This window comes from Charadrius vociferus, unplaced genomic scaffold (assembly GCF_000708025.1).
Source record: "Charadrius vociferus isolate BGI_N301 unplaced genomic scaffold, ASM70802v2 scaffold262, whole genome shotgun sequence".
Classification (NCBI taxonomy): Eukaryota; Metazoa; Chordata; class Aves; order Charadriiformes; family Charadriidae; genus Charadrius; species Charadrius vociferus.
Genome location: NW_009647218.1, coordinates 1782678 through 1803743, shown reverse-complemented (window position 1 = coordinate 1803743; position 21066 = coordinate 1782678). Strand labels below are relative to the sequence as shown.

Below are 21066 nucleotides of genomic sequence, written 5' to 3'. Positions count from 1 at the left end.
TTGCTTACAGAAGTAGAGCAGGGAAAATTGGTAATGTATGAAAATAATGAGAGCCTAAAATAGCTTCTGCTGTGGTTCCTGAGGAATGGCCCAGGATGCCAAATGCCTGTGTCTCACTGTGATGTTATACGCTTCTAGTTTAATCACCACAACCCAGAGTCATCCCTGTCACTAGCGTTGCTATAGTTATATTTGATATGATACCTTTGTTCCAGCACTTCTGCTTCAAATGAACTAGGATTATGATGATACAACCTCCCCAAGTCAAATTCTGCCATAGACACTCATCTCATCCACAAGTGATTTTTGACTCTTTACATGCTTTCAGCAAAGCATATGTGAAGCCAAGCCATAGAAGGAAGTGCAGAAAGAGGTGAGGACCACCTTTCCTGGTGAGAAATGTGCAATTCAATACCAAGGCACTGCTGCTGAGTGGAGAAAGATAAAATTCTGATCCAGTTCCCTGCCAAAACTAAGATTACTCTTTCCTGCTTTGCAGCCACATTAAGGAAATAGTAAATGCAGATCCACATGGTTTTCAGATGTGGAACTTAACAGAGATCTCCCAGGGATCGGACATATGCGCCTATACCTTTTGATGGTGTCAAAAATCTCTCTAATATGGTATGGCTCTCTCCCACGTGATAGGGGGCTTAGTAATGACCAGGTATCATCCATTTTTGGGACTGCTCTTGGCAAGGTGAGAGCAGCTAAAATGCATTGCCAGCACCAGGCTAGTGGGAACCTCAGCGTATGTAATCCTCTCTCAAGCATGGGACCCCCGGGTGGCACTCCAAGACTCCTCATCCACTCGCCAGCTCTGAGCCCTAGCTGAGATGGGATATTTTTCTGCCTTTCTGTTTCCTTTTTGTACAACACACACCCCCCAACCCCACTCCCCAAATGTCAGTTCACATTACTGAGCTCGCTTCCACGTTCTATATTTGAAATCAAGACAGGAAACATGATCTGATTCCTTCCCAACCTGCACCAGCTAGAAACATCTCTTTATCGATTAAAAGCCAAGCTAATATATCTTTGTCATAAAGTACACTTGTACTATTATCTACTTTGTGTAACAGCAGTTCTGCCTGAGATTGGTGCCCTCCTGATATATTTAAATTGTCTTGGTTGACCAAACAAGTTATGACCTCTGTGGCTCCATTCTTTTGGGACTTCTAAAGCACTTAGCTTATACTCCTTAAGTGAGCCTCAGAAAAGATGCTCTAAGGTAGTCAAGCATTGGTCTTTACATTGTAAAAATATCCAGCGTAGAAATAGGAATGATATTCAACTTCTCTTCCCCTGAGCCGCTCTCTTCTCCATACTAAAGCTAACAACTTAAAAAGCAAGGAAGCAAACAAAAATTACTCCACCATCCCCCAGTTAAATATCTAAAATGACACTGCTGCTTTACTGGTAGTAATCAGTTAGGAATGGGGCAGCAGCAACACTAGGATATCAGTGTCACATACAGAGCTCACAAATGGTCGGAATCTCCTGCCTAAAACACTGAGAGACAATTCACCCTCTTTGCAGGGCGTGCAAAAAGGCAGGACTGGAAAGAGGCAGGAGGAAAGGACTACGATGTGGAACAAAGGAACATTGACAGAAATGACTTTCCTAGGGTGGTTAGATGACTGTGGGTTAGATGAATGGACAGTGAGGTGGATTGAGAACTGGCTTACAGATAGAGCTCAGAGGGTTGTGGTTAGTGGTGCAGAGTCTAGTTGGAGGTTAGTAACAAGTGGTGTCCCTCAGGGGTCAGTACTGGGCCCAGTCTTGTTCAACATATTCATTGATGATCTGGATGAAGGGGTAGAGTGTACCATCAGCAAGTTTGCTGATGACACAAAACTGGGAGGAGTGGCTGACATGCCGGAAGGCTGTGTCACCATACAGCGTGACCTGGGCAAGCTGGAGAGTTGGGCAGAGAGAAACCTTACGAAATTCAACAAGGGTAAGTGTAGGGTACTGCACCTGGGGAGGAATAACCCCATGCATCAGTACAGGTTGGGGGCTGACCTCCTGGAGAGCAGCTCTGTGGAAAGGGACCTGGGAGTCCTGGTGGACAACAGGATGACCATGAGCCAGCAATGTGCCCTGGCGGCCAAGAAGGCGAATGGCATCCTGGGGTGCATCAAGAAGAGTGTGGCCAGCAGGTCGAGGGAGGTCATCCTCCCCCTCTACTCTGCCCTGGTGAGGCCGCGTCTGGAGTACTGCATCCAGTTCTGGGCTCCCCAGTTCAAGAAGGACAGGGAACTGTCCTTTGCTGGAGAGGGTCCAGCAAAGGGCAACGAAGATGATTAGGGGATTGGAACATCTCTCATATGAAGAAAGGCTTAGGGACTTGGGTCTCTTTAGTCTAGAGAAAAGAAGATTGAGGGGGGATCTTATCAATACTTACAAATACTTAAAGGGAGGATGCCAGGGGGATGGGAGCAGTCTTTTTTCAGTGGTGCCCAGTGATAGGACGAGGGGTAATGGGCACAAGCTTGAACATAGGAAGTTCCATCTTAACATGAGAAGGAACTTCTTTACTTTGAGGGTAGTGGAGCACTGGAACAGGCTGCCCAGAGAGGTGGTGGAGTCTCCCACTCTGGAGACATTCAAAACCCGCCTGGACGCTGTCCTGTGCAACCTGCTGTAGGTGACCCTGCTCTGGCAGGGGGGTTGGACTAGATGACCTCCAAAGGTCCCTTCCAACCCTAACCATTCTGTGATTCTGTAAAAGCAGGAACTAGATTACGGCCCCGGATTAATGCCTTGCTAGCACCACCAGACATTAAGCCTCCAGGATGAAAAGCAAGGTGTACCACAGGTACCTTGCCCAAACCTGCCCACGAGCTGATTCCTACAACCTGCAAAATTTCTGCTGGGCAAGAGCTAACGTGCACCAGGCAAGAGCTGGCTTCCTGCTGGCCACGGAGCACCACAAGGATGAGGAGCAGTGCTACACACTCCTGTTCGACTCCCCCTCCTCTCTCCCAGCTGCCCTCTGAGTTCCCTCACAGGCATATAATTATTTCTGAGCCTTTCAATTGCTCTTCCAGGCGTTGCTGAAAATGTCTCAAGTACCTAAAAAGCTAAAAAGGGATAAGACAGGGCAAGCAAATGAGATATTTTTCGTTAGAAACTAAGTTAAAAATGCTTCTTCTTTCCCCTGAATTGTATCAGCAGCAAATTCTTGCTCCAACAAGTGACTGCTGGCATAAATGAGAGCAAAACTCAAAAGCAGAATTTAGTCTCATAGTTCCCTCATCTGTCAAACAACTGATGGTGCAATCCTGTGCACAAGATGGGACACAGTTCTCTAGGTTATTATCTGTTTTTTGGTCACAGTATACTCTTGCTGACTTTAAGCCTGAGATACTGCAAACTAGGTGTCCTGGTTTGAGGTAAAACCAAACTAATTTTCTGTTCAGTAATTTTACTTGGCAGCTCAGCCTCTTTGTGCAGACACTGTTGTCTCTGCCAGGGTCTCACCTCTTTTGCCTTCATTGAGTTTTGTTCAGTGTATAATCGGTTTAGCGAGCAAGCGTGGGAGAAACGCCAATGGTCTGGAAGTGCTCGAGGATGGGTGAAAAGTAATCTGGATGGTGTCCTAGCTCTCCATGACCTTGGCCAAGTCTCTCTGCCTCTCTCTTTCTGAAGTTTCTTCACCTGTGAAACAGGGACAGCAACTCCTCTCTGCCTCCCGGTGACTTTGGTTAGCATTTTCTATTTGCCATCAGAACCCTCTGAGTGGCACTAAATGAACAAGTTTTATTGAGATTTCTTTTAGCTGCAGTCCATAAGCACTCTTCTTCCCAAGTCCAGGGAAGAGCAAGTGTGAACAGTCCCTGTTGTCACCCCAGACTGAACAGTGACTGTCACTGTGACCATGGTTGCAATACCACAGACACTAGTCTCTGGGGAGACCTGTAATCAGCTGCACTCATTAGGCCCAGTGGTAGGGTAAAGTACAATTGCCAGGCCGTGCGTGTATCTCAAATATGAGGTTTATTATGTAGAGGAGGTTTGCCTTGGATATGATCGTTTCCCAGGTTCGTGATTTGGTTTGGTGTGCAGGCTCCAGAGCAGCTGCATCAATGCAGCAGTGGGAGTCATTGATCGGGGCTCTTCCTAGGCCCAGCTCACAGCTGAAGCCAGCTCATCATGAAGGTATTTCCTGAAATACTTCTGTATTAGTTGTTTGGAGCCTTTTGCTTAGTATGCACAACTTATCAAACAGCCACAGCTTAAACAAATATTTGACTCTTTTGGATGCTTCTTCACAACTTTATGATACATATCTGACAAATTCGCAGTCCTCCTACTCTCCAAGTCACATCAAAATGGGATTAGTCTTGACTTTCCCCAGAGTCCGTACAGCCTGCAGCTGTCCTTCACCAAAGCAGACATGTTCAGCCTTTCTGAATTTTGCTCCTTTTAGCAGTCACTGGCTTATCGACCAGCAGCTTATGACACAGCTGACTTCCAAATGCTCCCATCTTATCTATTTGCAGCTTCCCTGTGGCACCACGTGGCAGCTCCAGCTGGGTGGCCCCTGTGCTCGTCAGTGTACTGCAGTGTCCTGGTTTGAGCCTCACAGGACTAATTTCTAATACTTGGGAAGACAGCACTTTTAGAAGACTCTAGTGTCTGAATTTGTGAAAATATTTACTTTACAGACAGCTATGGTGTGTGGGTTTCAAGGTCTCAGTGTTTTCAAGCTTGCCAGGTGCAGGGATGAGGAGGAGTGAGACCTGAGCACTTGACCCAAGCTGGCCAACAGGATTGTTTCATACCATCAACGTCACATTCACTATAAGTTAGAAAGTTTGCTGCGAAGTTCTCTCTCTCCCCTGATGGCTGCCATCCTTAGAACTTCGTGCCCTGATGCCAGACCCTGGAGTCCTTCCCTTCCTCTTGAAGCCACAGGGCTTGCAGTGTCCAACATTTGCTGTCCACTGCTGGGAGTGCACAGCTTCCTACTGATATAGTTGGCTGAGTATAATCTTTGCATATTCTGTATTGGTATCGGGATCAATATTGGTTCTTTAGTGCTATGAATGTTAATTATCTAATCTTACTCTCTTAAATCTGTTTATACTTCAACTCCCAGTTTTCCTTGTTTTTTCCCCCCAATTCCCTTTCCCAGGTGGGGAGGGCTCATCGAGTAATAGAATGATTGTCTAAACGACAATAAACTGTTATGGGTTTCTCAAACCATAACATGCAGTTATGGGGAATTCGGGGTGGTTTGCCCAGGGTGAAGAAGATGTAACCCACGATGGCCCAGGGAGAGCAGACCAGTCCCAAAACACCTTCCCCAGGTGCAGCACAGTGCCCCGTGCCTGCTCCGGGGCACACAAGCCAGCACACGAGCACAGCCTTGCCTCACGCCCTGGTGACTGCGGCATTTAAGAGCTCCAAACTCAGGAGCAACCTGTTTTCCTTTCATAGTTCAATTAATTTGCAGCACACGTGGTATTTGGCATCAAAGCCCGGCACTGCTACACAAAGCAGTTAATTTTGCTCAGCTCTCCTCCTTATCAAAGCCTGAGTGAACTTAGCCGCAAACTATCACCAAGACTGCCAGGAACACGTGTACAACAGCACCTTCCGGAGAAAACCTGCTCCTCGGGCCCACAAAACCACTCCTTTGATTAAACAGTGACATCAGCCTCACGCCCTTTACCCAGCAGGCAGGGGATTTGCTCGCTTTTGTCAAACATACCCAGACAACTCTGTGGCGTGTTTGGAGAAGCTGCCCCAGACCAAATGCTCACACTGCAGCCAACAGCTTTGGATGAGACGCTGACTCCGGGGGCTGCTGACAGATGAGAAGGCAGCGGTCTTTATTCCCATTAGCATCTGTCCTAAGTGAATGTGCACTCTCATCATAAAGCCTGAAAACTAAATCCATAGGGAAACACGCACAAAAAGGCTGAACAGATAATCCCATCAGTCCACTTAAATGGGAATCTGAGTCAACAAATCTAATAAACTGGGGTCAGCGGACCACGCAGATGACAGAGGAGCCTCTCACTGCTGCATTATGTCCCGCAGTCCCTTGAGGTCGCACAGGCAGTTTTGATGTAATAAACTGGTTCTCCAGGCATCGGATTTCACCACTAGATGTCAATGGCATCTGAGCTTTCAAAAGGGAAGTTATTGCTAAGAGCAGGTTAGCTGCTGGAAAAGTTTATTCTAGCTGGCAGCAGCTTTTGGTGCCACCAACCATAGCCAGCCAAGCCCTCTGCTTGGTCAAAAATGGTGATGTGCTCTTTGAAGAGACACCCCACATAAGAACACATGGCTCCAGCAGTTTCTTGTCTAGTTATTTCTGGGAAATGATACCTATCTTTGCCATGTTACTATCTCTCAATATCCTCTGAAAACCTTAACGTTTAGCCTAAGTATTTCCTCATTTGCACTTGTACAAAGCCAGACCAAGTTCCCTGGCGTCACGCAAATTGCTCAGAGGAATAAATCAAGTTAGCAAAATGCACAAAATTAAATTTGATTGACTAAACCACATTATACTCTTCAGCAGAAACTCTTATTTAAAAGTAAAGTGAATTACCTCACTTAAAATGAAGTAAACCTCATCAAATTAGACACCCTTGTTTAGTGCTTACTTAAAATGAAGTAAACCTCATCAAATAAGCACTAAACAAGGGTGTCTAAATGTATTTTAGACACGTGATTTTTTTTCAGATTTGCATGTTATTTTCCCCTAACAGTCCTCCCTTGTTCTGCTTCCGCTATGTTGGACTTGTTCAAATAATTTCCAGTCCTGTATTATGCCTCTCTGCTAGCTCCTACTGTCACATCATCATCTACTTCCAAAGTGGCCTCCAACCAACAATGTGCCCTGAAGCCAGAGCATACAGCTGTAGCCTCAAGCCAAGTTGTAGCCTCAAGCCATGGTCAATGCCAGCAACTGGCATCAGCCCCAAGAGTTTTCATCCCTGTGAGTGTAACGAGGCACCAACACCCAGCAGCCTGGCTTGGTCCTCTTCTGGTGCCGCACCATGACCTGAGGTGCTGGCCTTGTATGAAACCCAGCATCAAGTAGCAGAAAAAGCAGTTTGAAGTTATTTGCTGCATCAAAGCATTTCAAATGGGATTCAGCGAGTACGTAGCCCACCTGACAGCAGACGTTTGAGCACCTGGAGTTTTTAAAACCGAAATCAACAGAAAGTCTACTTGACTTCACACAGTCTTTCTGAATGAAAGGCAGAGAAACCCTTATGACAGCAGCTGGCCTTGTTTTGATGGAAGTTTTTCCAAGCTGCTTGATATAACTTGAAGACTTCAAACTTTTGAGGGATTTGCAGCTGAAGGACTGTCACCTGGAGCTGATGAGTCAAATTCCTCAGAAGATGCTTGTCTGTACCACAGTCACCCCCACCAACGGGCACAGTTGGCTAGGGGCAAGCCCACACAGGAATCGAGCCCACATGGCCTCAGTAACAGTTCAATTGCTTATGAAGCAACGCAAACCTCTGCCTAGCGTTACAGAGAGCTCTCACAAGCATTTGTCAAAAGCCTGTATAACTTATCAGGGAGGCGCTTGATCTGGGGTTTGATCCTCACCGTCCTTTGTGATTTCTAGGTCTGAATCATCCCTGTTTACATTTGCTGGTAAATTCCCCTCCAGCAAAGCACAGCGCTGTGCTTTCAAGCCATCTGTCACAGCTGGCAGTACCTCTCTCAAGGGGCACTTCACCACTTAGGTTAAATGGGTGACTTCTGCCAGTACCACATCTCCCTGCTAAGTAATACTCCCATCTAACCCATTTCCCTGTGGAGGCAACTCTGCGCTCAGCAAGGTCAATGGCAGGACTTCTCCTTTCCTTTTTCTTTTTTTTTTTTTTTTTTTAAGTTTGGGTTTTGGTTCGGTTTTTTTTGTTGTTGTTGTTGAATGGCCATTTACCTTACACCTAATTACTGCAGTTACAAAGAGGCTGTTTGTCGTCACTACCCATTTTTTCCTTATAACCTTCCCTGGACCACTAGCAGTTGCTCTGAACCAGCTCTTATTGCTGCAGCAGATAGGAAAGGGCTTGCACTGGTGATAGTGACAGCAAGAGACCAAGACAAAAACCTCAAGCTGCTCAGGTTTTAGAAGCCCTGACAACATTCTGCAAGAAAACCTGTTGCAAAGACCACACAATCTACAACCCATGTCCTTGCAGAAACCATCATTGAAGACCCACCTGTTGAAGGGAGGGTACCACAGTGACTGTCCTGCAGTGAGGTTTAGCTCGTCTGGTTCTGCTTAAAAACATCTTCACGTCTCGCTCATATGCTTCTCTAAACTTACACCACTGAATCCACATTTTCATGCCAAAAAAGGTAAAGTAAGTTTGGTTTTGCAATCAAGTATTATTCTCAACTAGGCTGATCCACTATTTCTTAGCAACCCCAGGACTGCTCTGACTCCTTACTAAAGAGACGAGAGCTGAAATGTTACAGAGAGGAACTAATGTCCGTAAAGGGGACCGTAAAGAGCAGTAAAGCCAGCCCACAGACGCAGAGTCCTTATTAGGAACCAGTCCTACTTAAGCACAACCCAGCACTATCCACTTCTCCCTGCAAAGTAACAACTTAAGCAGACAAATATCCAGGTGCAATCAATGACCCATACAGAGAACACAAAGGAAGAGTTGGCCCCTCACCTGCTGGGTTTATGTGACCTGTGAATGGCTCCTCTCTTTCCTGACTCCAAAATGAAATTCTTCCTAGGTCTTAACTGCCTGGTTTCTCTACAACTGTTGAGTTTGTCTCAATGGGGAGGTAAGGGCCAGGATTGCCTCTACCTTGAGGATTCCCCCTGGGGAAGTGGACCTGGAAAGGGTCAGCAGCACCCTTCAGAGCAAAGGCTTTCAGGACAACGCCCCCGTCCCTCCTTCCATAGGCTGCCTGAGATAAAACAGGGATGGAAAGAACATGCTGAAGCCTGGCCAGTTCCCAAAATGCACAAAGTTGCCGAGTATGAGATGATCTGTGCAAAGATCCTGGGGCCTCCGCAAATAAGTGGCAGTACAGACCTCCTGGGGGGACAAACAGCTGCAACTGCTTACCAGATACATCACCCATTGCAATGGGCAATGAAAACTAAAAGAAGATGTGCAGACTCTATCATTACCATTCCCTCACCTCTGAAAGGCTCTGAGGCTGCGCTGATGTGCAAGCAAACTTTTGCTAGACTTTCTGGACCTTTACAAGGCTCTTGTGAAATTCACTGACCTTCTGTACAGGAAGGCATATGGACGAAAACAGTGCTTTCCTTGCTTCAAAGATTATTCATGTGGCCCACCTCTACAGTCCTCCTCAGTTCTCCAGATCTTATATTAACTGCACTGCACAATTCTTTTAACTCTGACACAAATACAGGTATTTCACAGTATTATTGTGGGCATGCATGTAGGGTGCCATCACACAGCTCTCCAGTGTGAAATGGTGGTCATTGTAGGTGTACAGGTAGACAGCAGTTAGAGCCAGAAGAAGACTTACCTTCTTTGGGTTCTGCTGTATGCGTAACTTGGCTGCCACCCCTATGGCAGAAGAGAGCAGGACTCCAGAGCAGATGCTCCACGTGGCATGACAGCCTACTGGGGTGTGAACCACAGCAAATATTTGGGAAGTTCATTTTACAGGCTGGGTGAGTTTTTTCCCACCAAGAAGAGGGAATCACCTTTGCATAGGGTAGAGCAGTTACCCCCATGCAGGTCAGTCCCACTCTGCTCAGAGGGCTGTGCTGGCCCCAGAGCAAACTGCCCCCACCTGCTGCTCCTCACCTTCACACAGCTCCCACAGGAATGGCTCATCACAGGCCTCTCTAACCACCTCAGTTAACAATCACAGAGTCCACTGAGCAGCTTAAATTGCAGGTCTTTGCCAATAAAGCTCCTTTTGATTGACAGGAATGGAGGAACCCTTGTCTGAATAGTTTGGCAAGATGGTCTGAAGGGACCATATCTGGAGGGCAGCAGCCTCTTCTTGTAGCACGGGTGGAGCTGTACAGCAGCTACCCTCAGCTCTACACCTTCCCATTCACAAATCATCTCAAAGGTATGGTCACTCTAGCTTCTTGTGATGATCTCCCAGCAAGGCTGATGGATGGAAGGAGAGCCCTTCAGCGCAAAGTGAGCCGCTTGCATGCAGCCACACAGGGCTTGAAGTAACCCATTTAACTCACTGCAACAGGTTAGGAGATACTCCCTTGGTCTCCTTCTGGGCTATGCTGTGGAGAACAATGATCTCCAATGATGGGACAGTGATGAATAGCTGAGAATGTCAATTTTTCAGCTGGCACAGCTGGATCTGGAAAAGGATGTCTTTAAACATCATTATAGAGCTGTGTCAACAACTTGGGCTTGTACTGTTTTAATTATTCCAGTTAAAATTCACCCTAATTGTCTATTAACACTGGCACAAACACTTTGTAGGTCAGGCTTAAGACTATTTAAGGTGCAGGCACTTAGAAGATTAAGTACTGCCTATTTGTAAAGCACTTTGAACAGCCATCACGCTGCAAATACCAAGTATTATTTCTGGCTGAAATAGCCAGGTTTGGCTTAGTGGTTCCCAGGGTTGGCAAGTGGAAAGGGTGGAAGGACAGGACAAGCCTCAGCTGTATGACAGCGCACTTGCAGCCCATCACGGGCTCTGCCTTCCCTGCTGCAGACCAGCCGAGAGGGAGAGGAAACCACACCAGCAGGGACGCCTGATGACAGGGGAAAGCACTGGCTGTCCTCAGTAAGAGGATCAAGTGCCGATAAGCAGACTCCAGAGGATATTAAGATAGATTTACTCCTCCCCTCTCCCAGAGGGACTTCTCATGGTGGCTCCAGGCCCCTCTTAGACTGCGCCGTGATGATAAGGCACAGCTGAGACCCCATTAACACCATCCCTGCTTCTGAAACTGCCTGGAATACATCGGTACCAGCAAATTCCACCGACCAGAGATGAACGACCAGCTCTGAAAGGAGTCAGGCTCCTGAGCCTCTAACCAGGCGCACGCTGGTCTGCATCCACCTTGCAAACACAGCGAGGACTTGTGGAACTGAATGACTGGAAGTACGAGCGTAAAATATTCCAGTTAGCAGCAATAAGTACATATGATAGGCATGAAGGCACAGAGCCCAGACTTCATTAAGGTAGTTTTTATATTTTGAAAAGCAATATTAAAAAACACTGGAAAATGCAAGATAAATGTAACAGATGCTTCTACAAGTTTTAACCTTGTATTGCTTGGCCATTTTGACATATAAATTATTGCTTACTACTCTCATAAATACACAACACAATAATATGTACAGAGGCAGACAAGCATGAAATATGAAAACATTGGCAACATTGATTCTGGTAAATCAGATTATTTCATACATACCAGGTCTCATAACGGTGGATAACTACTAGCTGTAGTCCCTGAGAAGTTCGGTAAATACCTTGATTTGGGGTTTTCTATTTTATTACTTTTAATGCAAGCTGACAGCATTATGGCACTCAGAGAGAATGGAACAGGCCAGTGTTCTTACCTCAGCTCATTGGCTTCATACCAGTATTTTTTAACAGTGTAATAAGATGACAATAAATAGACTATGCAAATAAATATTACTCTGCTAAAATGCTTAGTATTTACATCTTTCTTTCTAGAAAGCACAGCAGCACGTCTTATTACTTCTGATAACACCTTTTTTTTTTGCCACTGTCATGCAAATGTAATTTATTTCTATCTGAGATGGAGCAGGAATCAAAAAGATGTGTCATAGAAACATCTAAATTTGATGCAACAAAATCTCACATCAAAGAGAGATAAAGTGACCCAGCTTTTTCCTTTGTTTTGTCTAATTACTCCTCCTAGCTACTAAAGAAAATATGCAGAGTGTTTAACCCGAGGTGTGGTTGTGATAAACTGAATTTACAAGATTAGTGGATTTTATCCTAGGTGACATAATTGCGCTATTGAAGGATTTAAAAAAATCACACAATGCTGGACCCTGGCAGAGGCTGTGTAGTGTCCCCTTGTCTTTCACAGGGTTTACTTATAGTTCTCCTCCCAACCAGCACGCCTTCAAACTGCTTGCCGGTCTGCAGGCCAGCTCTGCAATACTTCACCTCTTGAACAAAGACTCTGATGGGCCTTTTTTTATCAATGTATTAGCTACAGGTTTGGACTATTTGCCTTTCCTTTATGGTACGTTATAACATCCACATTTTCAATGTGAAATTGATGCCTCCCAGTCGGCCCCTCCAACCAGAACTTTATAGCCTCGTTATACAGGCCACCATGAAAACTCATTTGTAAAGTTTGAAACAGTAGTCTAATTAGCCACGACACAGACAATGAGGTTAATGCTGGCTATGTGCCTTCAAACTGAGTTTATGCCAGCTGCAAGGGGTAGACAACACCTGATTTAGTATAAAGTTACAGCAGCCAGCTCAAAGCCTACTGGTACGAGCTAACCCATCCGTTTACTTCAACCATTTTGAACTGACCTTCAAAGTGACTGTAGCATGCTTTCAAATCAAAGCCTGAGCACAGTCATCTTTCTTCTTCTGTTGTTTTGTTGGGTTTTCTTTTTCTTTCTTTTTTTTTTTTTTCCCCTTTTTTCATTTCCTTGTCTTTTATTCTTCCCTGGCACCACTGCTGCTTCATCAGCAGTAACTACCAAACCTATCACAGAGCCAAATGCAGTGAACTGAGAAACAGCCCCACTTTTTCACCCTGAATACTTTCTTATGCTCCCTCTCCCACTCACTTCAAGAATTTGTGGACTAGAGTGTCACACCACATGAGCTGAAGCATGCAGGCTGGTCTACACACAGGCTCCTAAAAATAATGCCACGTTAAAAAAGATTTCACAAGGGGGAGCTCAAAACCCAGCAAAGCACCCAGGTAACGTGGCTAGCGTGGGGATTTGGGGAGTGCTGTAGCCAGAGGAAGAACTGCAATTACACAAGCAGCAAATTGCATCTGGTTTGTGTTGTTACGCTGCAAAAAAGGAGCCCACCGCAGCTAGTATCCTCATCTGAACAGTTTTGGTCTGTTTGCACAAAAGAGTTATTTACAATATGTGCAGTCACTTCTACAGAAGAACATAGAAATTTTTACTCCATGGCCAGCAAGAGTTTATTTTTTTTTCTTTTTACTGGGTAAAAAGAAGATAATTTTTTTTCTAAAAAAAAAAAACCATATAGCATTTCATAATAACAAAGTACAAGCAAATACATTTCTGAAACATCTGTTTCCTTTACAATAGATCTATACAATATTTCACAGATGGGAAAACCGAATGCAGTCTACAGATTCCCCCACAGACTACTTGTTAAAGCTGCTTTTTTTAAATCCCTTTAAACCAGAGATAACACAATGATGAAGAGCATGCTAGTTCAGTATTCCCACATTTCAGTAAAGGAGCATTTTCTTGGAAGTCTTCCTCACGTGGAAAACATACGATAGAGATGGGCAAGCAATGCAATGCATCCTCCCTGCTCTGCAAAGGGACCGTTACCTTGAGTCAGTGTACAAACACGTGCCAGACTGCGAAGCACACTGCACATTGCCTGTGGCACTCACTAGATTATTTCAGGGCAACTTCTGAGCACTGAAAACCAGAGCTCTGGTGATGGTGGTGCTTGGATGTAGGTCAACTGCAGACAAGACTTTAGAAATACTGCCTCAGTACGTGTCCAGAAGTAGTACTTGTAGCTACATGAGAATTGGCCAAGGGAGGGGTGTGAGATGGACAGAAGCAGTAAAGGGACCCTGATGCTGAGAGCCTCATGTGTATGCAGGTAATTACACCATTACTCTGTAAGGTGTACTCTTTTGTTCTTTAAAAACTAGAAGTGTTAGGTGAAGTTCTACCTGCTGAAACAGTATTTCCAGGAGGTGAGTTAGGAATGGGGGTGGATCTAGGCATTGCCTCTGAAGAGACACCAAGGAGGCTGTAATCCAAGCAGAAAACGAACCTCCTGCTATAATAATTTATAACACATTAACTGCAGGAGCTGGTGCTAAATCTGAGATAACTGGAAAGGAAAATAATATGTTTTCAGTGTACAAACAATTGTGTCCATAAATTGCAACAGAAGTGGATTGACTCTTACAGTGTGTTTTATAAAGCAGATTCTGAAGGGACCATAACAGCGTGAACTGTTTACTGCTGACCTCTGCATCACGATGCACTCCTGAGTTTCCTCTGGTGCGCTGCTTTTTTATATTCCCATTCTTGGTTGTCCGTACTCATCTCAAATACGATGCTCTAGTGGACTCAGGGGAGCTGCACAGATTGCACAGTATTTTTGGCAACAATACTTTGGCAGCCTTGAACAAGTGAGGTACATACTGTGGTGAACTGAGCATCAATCCCTTTGCAGCAAGTTGCCTTGCTGAAATGCTTTGCTGCAGTGACACGACAATTCCTTTCATTCTAATACTGGCAGAATCTGCATTGAAAGCTACACTGGACCAAACAATATTTTCACAGAAACCAAGCTCCTGAGCTCAAAGGATGCTGCTCCGCTGCCTCCCGTCTCAGTGACCAGCAGGGATGGCATCAAGCTTGCTCTGCAACTCTGTGAGCAGCTCCTTTGCCGGCTCGTGCCTGATTCTCCTGCGCATGTTGTATGAGCTACTGATAAAACTCAGTAAACTGTTCTTATATAGGGAAGCAACATGCTTGGCATAAACATTCACTTAATTCAAAGTGCTGCAGTTATAAGGTTATATGAAGCTGTGTACGCTCACACTCGCGGCTCTATCCTGTGAGAAAGCTCAAACAGAGCTTGCTGGTTGTCGATGACATGCAGGTGATGGACGTATGGCTTCAGCTCATGATGCTCTTTCGACGGAACTTCATTGCCTGCAAGACAGGAGAAAGGGGATGGGTCAGAAAGCCATGCCTTGCCTGCTTCTCTGTCCTGGGCGTTACAAAGTCCCTGGTGTGCCAACCTGTCAGGTGATAAACCATCACAAAAAAAGACGGCCAGCCAGTCACCCAAAGGACTTGCTGTTTAAGTGCAATGCATGAGGTAACAGCTAGGTACAGAAAAGGGGAGATGAAAGAAATAAGCAGGCCATGCCAGGCAGCCAGCGTGCACAAAGGAGTCACAAGTGGATGGCTGACTCCTCCCAAGTGGGAGATTTACTCCTGCTGGCAGCACGGGCGGTCCGTCCCCTGTAAGGGTGGTTCAAGGTTTCCTTTGTGTCCCTCTGGCAGCACAACGGTACCTCCAGCAGGGGTGGGCGACCCAGCCTGTAACTTTTAAACAACTTAATAAGTACACAAGACAGCAGGCCCCGGATAATTTCCTTTGGAGCAGGTGAAAGGTGACAGCGCAGCAGACGGATACAAAAGCTCTTCAAAGCTGCTCTGACAGGCCCCTGCGTTTTGATCTGTTATGCTTTTGATTTCTGATCTAGTCACAGAGACGAGAGTCACGCTGTCGTTTCATGGGAGTTTACACGGCAGGAGGAATTAGCTGTGTAACAGACAAACTGAAGGGTGGCGTGAACAGCAGATGTTTTCTGTCACAAGCTTTACGCCTGACACTGGCTGGTGGGAACTCTCTGCCTGTGAAACCCTCCAGCATGGCTGGTGACCAGCAGAGGTGGAAAAGGAAAAGCTAAGCCCATGGCACGAGACCCATCAAGACAGGCAGAGAAAGCAATGAGGTACGGTCCCCACACGTCGCTGACTGCTGACAAACGAGCGAAGGTTGGAGAGCTCTGTTCTATCCCATGTCCTCAAGGAATTTTTAATAACATTACCATAAATTAAAAAAGAAAACCCCTCAAAATTCCCCGAACCGATCAGCTTAACTCACATACTCCCTCCCTCTCCTTTGTTTCATTATCATCCTCTTCTCCACGCTCTCCAGCTACACGAGAAGCTTTCCAGGAACCGGCCATCCCGCTTGTTTCTAAAGAGCGCTGTACAACGCTGTGTAGGTAACGGGGGATGCCAACGCATTCTGTGTGTGGCTGCTAACAGGGCTCCTGGGCAGCTATTTTTAGGAGCTATTTCTGAGCAGCTGTCTGACTTGAGAAATGTGGGAGAAAACCGGGATAAATTTGTGTCAAGATACAGAGATGACCTTTATGCTCCAAGGGAATAGGATCCCAGCAGCTGTGCTGGACGTACTGACAAAACATTTGTGTTTCTCATTAACACCTGAAATGAAAAAAAGCTTGAATTTTGCTATTTTCTCAAGCTGCTTTGCCTGGTTTTGGAAATGCTATTATTTGTGTTCAGGATTTAAGATATAAAAGTATTATTTCCATTAAAAAGGCATTTCAGTCTTGCTGGGAACCTAACCAGGTTCTAATCCAGAAAGACTTTGGCCTGCAAGGTTAATACATATGATACAGTTCATAAACAATAATAATATTCCTTGCTTAATTTTGTTTGAATTCTTTGCTGCATTGAGACGCCTGCTGCTCTTAGGCCAATCTGGGAATTGATGCAGTAGAAAGATTCAAATTCCTGAGAGCAAAATAAGCCCACTAGAAAAGGAAACTGTCCATAAAGTCTCAATAAATATTCAGTGAATTCATTTCATGCCTAAACGAATTTAAGAAAAAAAAAAAAGTGCCGACAGGGATGTCTGTATAAGCTGCTTTTTAAATGCCAGCTCCACAATAAATCAAGTCTGTGGTAAAATAAAATAACAATCACGTACTTCAAACTACCAGATTATATGATAAATCTCAGGTATTAACCTTGGATTTACGTTGCAACACTTACAAAACCACTTGGAAAAAAAGGAAAAACGAGATGAAAGATTTGCGGAGAAGCTGCAAAAAAAATCACATAATGAAAAGGAACCAATGCTACATTTTATAATGCCAAATAAGAGACATCCTAACTTGTAGAGGCATGGTTTGGATTAATCAATATTTCCTTCAGTATCTGGTTTAACAGAATAAAAACAAAAGGCACGTCCTTCTCCATCTCCCCGTCTCCTATATGTATGTATCACAAAATAACACAAGAACCATAATTCTGAGCAGCCTTTGTTTAAAGAAAAAAGACTGTACATACACATGGTAATTCTACAGAACAAATGTTCAGCAAAGATCTTAACAGTACCTATCATTCTACAAGGTACATGTATTTATACACAAAATTATTCTTCTTCTTCTTCCTGTCGGAGTCCATGCTGACAACTGCTGAAAATTCAGCTGGAAAAAACAAATGAGTCAAACTCTTTTTTTTCCCCAAGGCTGCAGCACAGTTCTGAACTTCTCTTTGGAAAAGAGGTTTTAGTGGCCTCAATAAATGACATGTTTAGTGCGTTTGGCTTAAAAACTAACCACTTTCTAAAGTAGTGTTGTGTTTGTCCCCTTCCTGTATTTAACTTCTCTGCAGAGAATGAGAAACGCTGAGAAGGAGAAAAACAAGGTTTCTCCTCTGTGAGCAGCAGAACAAAGCGAGTTGGGGTCTTCTGGCATGGTCCCTTCGGGTTGGATTCTCTGGTGGCTAATAAGGTGGAAACACACAAAAACGTCTTTTGTGCAGCTGAGGCACTCGTGACCGTTCCCACCAGCGTAGATCCTCCAGTGTCTAAAGCAGGCAGAGCTCTATTTGCAGCCTTCCCCTAGCAAAGGTACTAACACAACCCCGTCTTGTCCACCAAGCCACTACTTCCATAAAACCCACAGGGTCTGAGCATCTTCATGACTTCCACCATTTTGTGAAATATCCTTAAGAACCCAAACCAATCAAACAACTGCTCTTGGTGAAAAGCCGAGTGAAAACCAGTGGTGATGAATACCATCTTTTAGCTACTGGAAACCAAGACAGCTGTGAATCTATTACCAAAACACAGAGACTAGCAGGAGACTGAGGTGACTTGGTTATAGCTGGGAAAGTGAGAAACAGCAGCGTACATCACAGGCCTCCATTACTAAGTGCAGCTGGCATAGATTTTACACAGTATTTTGAAGAGGTGATAATTTTTGCAGGAAAATAATTTATAAAAAATTTGGAAATCATTTCTACAAACATTTTGTGAAGTAATACTTCATCCAACTGTGGTTTCTGCTATGTTGACCTTCCAACAATGACACTCCCCCCCTGCCAATTGGTTAAATAATTGTCAACCACGTTTTGCTGCTGTAGTAAACTTGAGCAAGTGGAAACAAAGCAGAAAAAAACCCCAACCTCAAGGCTGTACAAAGGCAAAATAAGTAGCAAATTTTGGCTACTCACCAAACTGGTTATTTCTGCAATGTCTCAATGACCGAACAGTATCTGCAATCATGTGCTGCAAAAACAAAATACAAAACATCAGTGCAAAAAACTGAGATGGATTCTGTCATTAGAAAAGCCTGAAAAAAAATCTCCTTGCTATACACCAAAAAAGCAACTGTACAGCAAAAAGCAACTGTAGTAAGGTAGAAAATGAAGACATCAGGAGAGAGACTTTGTTTTTTGTCTTAGTGATAATGGATGATGAAATAAGGTTAGTCTAGGAGGTCCTTATTGATATCACAGAGATTAAATGAGAACAACTCCCTAAAAGCCCATGGAAAGTGCTGATTAAAAATAGCCACGCAATCGCTTATTTTTGTCCCTGTGACTGTTATTAAACTTAAAGCGCGCAGCAGGCAAGTCCTGTGGACTGGGTGGGTGCTTCTGGGTTCAATCCCCAGCTTTAGTGCATTACCCGGGGCATTCGGTAGTCAGCAACTTCTTCTGTCTCCACGTGTTGTCTAATTAGACTGTAAGCCCCTTTGTGGCACAGACTACACCTTAACATAAACTTATATAATGCCTAGCACAACCAGGCACCAGTATCAGCTAGGCAGTTTTCTGCAGTATGAAAACCAACACAAAACAACCAGCCCATAGCCTAAACGCTGCAGAGCAAGCACCCTGACATCTCTGCGGGCACGTACCAAATAAGACTATATTGTAGGGATACTATTTTAAGAAAAGCTGGTGCTAACAGGGATATTGGATGGTCACTTAGAATAAGCAGAGGAAATAAAAAGTTTGAGTTTGGTTTCTCATTTGGGCTCAAGTCTTCAACTTATGAAAACTGGAATTGTTTGCTGTAAATCAGTGGAGTGTACTCATTTTCACTAGATGTTGCCCATAAAGTTCTGAGCTCTTTTTTTTCTTTATTTGACTGCTTCTGTGGCAACTCTTCACCAAATTTAGTAATTAATTTAAGCAAATTGCAGTTAGCATGAATGATATAATAGCTCATGCAAATAGCTGATGCTCTTCTCACATCTCCTTCACAAATAATCTGAGGCGGAAAGGATTAACTGTCTTAAGCAGAGTATGTTTAAGACTAGAATGACGCAGAACAGCTCATCTCCCAACAGCCTGGGAGTGGCTTACAAGGCTCCTCCACAGAAAAGCTTATCACAAGAGCACATTTAATGAAAACATCATATTCCTTTCATCAGTGAATCAAAATAATTCTTCTTGTTATCCGCTGCACTTCATTTGCCATGAAATCATGCAATCGCTTGTGCTGATGTCCTTGCACTGATTATAATGAAGTTCTAATGAGATGATCTAGATTTTATGATCAATAGTGTAAGTACTGGCAGAGCTACAACTTCCACCAGTGCTGCTGCTGTGATGTTTTCCAGCTGATACCCTTTGCATTTGGTTTTTAGAAGTAAGAGAGACTCCACTACCACACACACTGTCATACTTTGCTGTGTCTCCTTTGTAGTCAGTCAGTGTGGGGGTCCATCTCAAAACTGTCTTCTGAAGGTGACGCTCTGGTAATGGAAGAACCTCTTTGTGTAACACTCTCTTAAAGCAGAATCCCAAATCTCCTGGCTTTAGTAGCCTAATTAGGCATTTCTCTCTGTCTGTTTTCAACTCTCTGGGATCCAACTGCAATACAGAAAATCAGCCCGTTCATCTGCAAAGCAAATGCTCTTTTCCTGAGTTTAAACAGGTGCTTGCATACCATTAGTGTGATGAGCAACACACATTTCTCACAGCCTTTCCGTTTACCAGCTCCCTAAGATCATTAGCACTCCTTTAACTGAGGAGAGCAAAAACTCAGGCTTGGGAGTTGCAGAGATACTTGGGGGCTGGGGGTTGAGAACCTTCAGCTGCGTGTACACAGTCCTCACAGCTGAAGGCACTAGGTAAGAAGGCATTTATCTAAAACGGTAATGGCCATTGACCTGTATTAGAGTTTGCTGGAGTGTGGCTAAGACATGTCATTGCTAAGATATGGGTGACGGCTGACTGGAGAAAAAAAAACCAAAGAAGCCACATTTCAGTGAAGCAGCTCGGTAAATACCATGGAAATACCTTGAGATGGAACAGGGCAAGACCATATTTTCATTTATTCCTTCAGATTCTGTTGAGGAAGTGGGTATGGTACTAAATATTGATCTAACACTATTCTAGACTAAAGTTTACCCAAAGTTAAATAAACCACTGCCATCCCTTCAGCTTTTGCTAAAACTAGTTAACATTTCTGAGACAAAAGATCATTTCATTTTCTTCTCTTTGCAAACTCCCTTCTTTGTATTTTGAATTAACTTTGTCTTCACTGCAATCACGTCATGCCAAATCAAGTTCAATCACAGTAGGATTGTTGAGGCCATGATGGCCTAGGAATATAAAAGAAGCAGAGATTGCAGGGAGAGAGAATAGCTTTTATTAAACCAACTGATATAGTTGGGAAAAAAAATGGTTCAGGCTGACAAGTCCTCCTTCAGGTGAGATGTTTAATGCAGAAATGAAATATTTCAAAAAGTAATCCAAATAGAGACACAAGAAACCATCTTTGCTTTGAAATTCGTAAGCAGAAATTCTATGCATTTGTGACAGTGAGTAAGTTCCTTCCCCAAAGCATTAATCTGCTATGGTAGAATAATTCTTTTCTTCTTTTTCTGCAACAGCAAATTTGCAGGTGAGGTTCAGTGACTTGATCCAAACCAAGCAGGAGTCAATGTCAATCCTAATTTTTGTCAGCAGAGGCTAGACAGTATTCAGCACAGTACAGAAACCAAGGAAGACGTTCTTCCTTGGGACAAAGCCCTTATAATTAGAAAAGAAATAAGAGCTGATGTAT

At 44.2% G+C, this 21066-nt stretch overlaps 1 protein-coding gene across 1 annotated transcript in view; it reads right to left on the bottom strand.

Moving 5' to 3' along the window:
• Positions 1-14069: 14069 nt before the first annotated feature.
• LOC104281558 (rap guanine nucleotide exchange factor 5-like) overlaps positions 14070-21066 on the bottom strand; it is an 89690-nt gene continuing 82693 nt past the window's right edge. Inside the window, exons 15-16 of the mRNA XM_009879578.1 lie at positions 18219-18273; positions 14070-14867 (exon numbers count right to left, since the gene is read on the bottom strand). Coding sequence (XP_009877880.1) covers positions 14749-14867; positions 18219-18273 — 174 coding nt within the window. The 3' untranslated portion in view covers positions 14070-14748. The remainder of the gene's footprint in view (positions 14868-18218; positions 18274-21066) is intronic.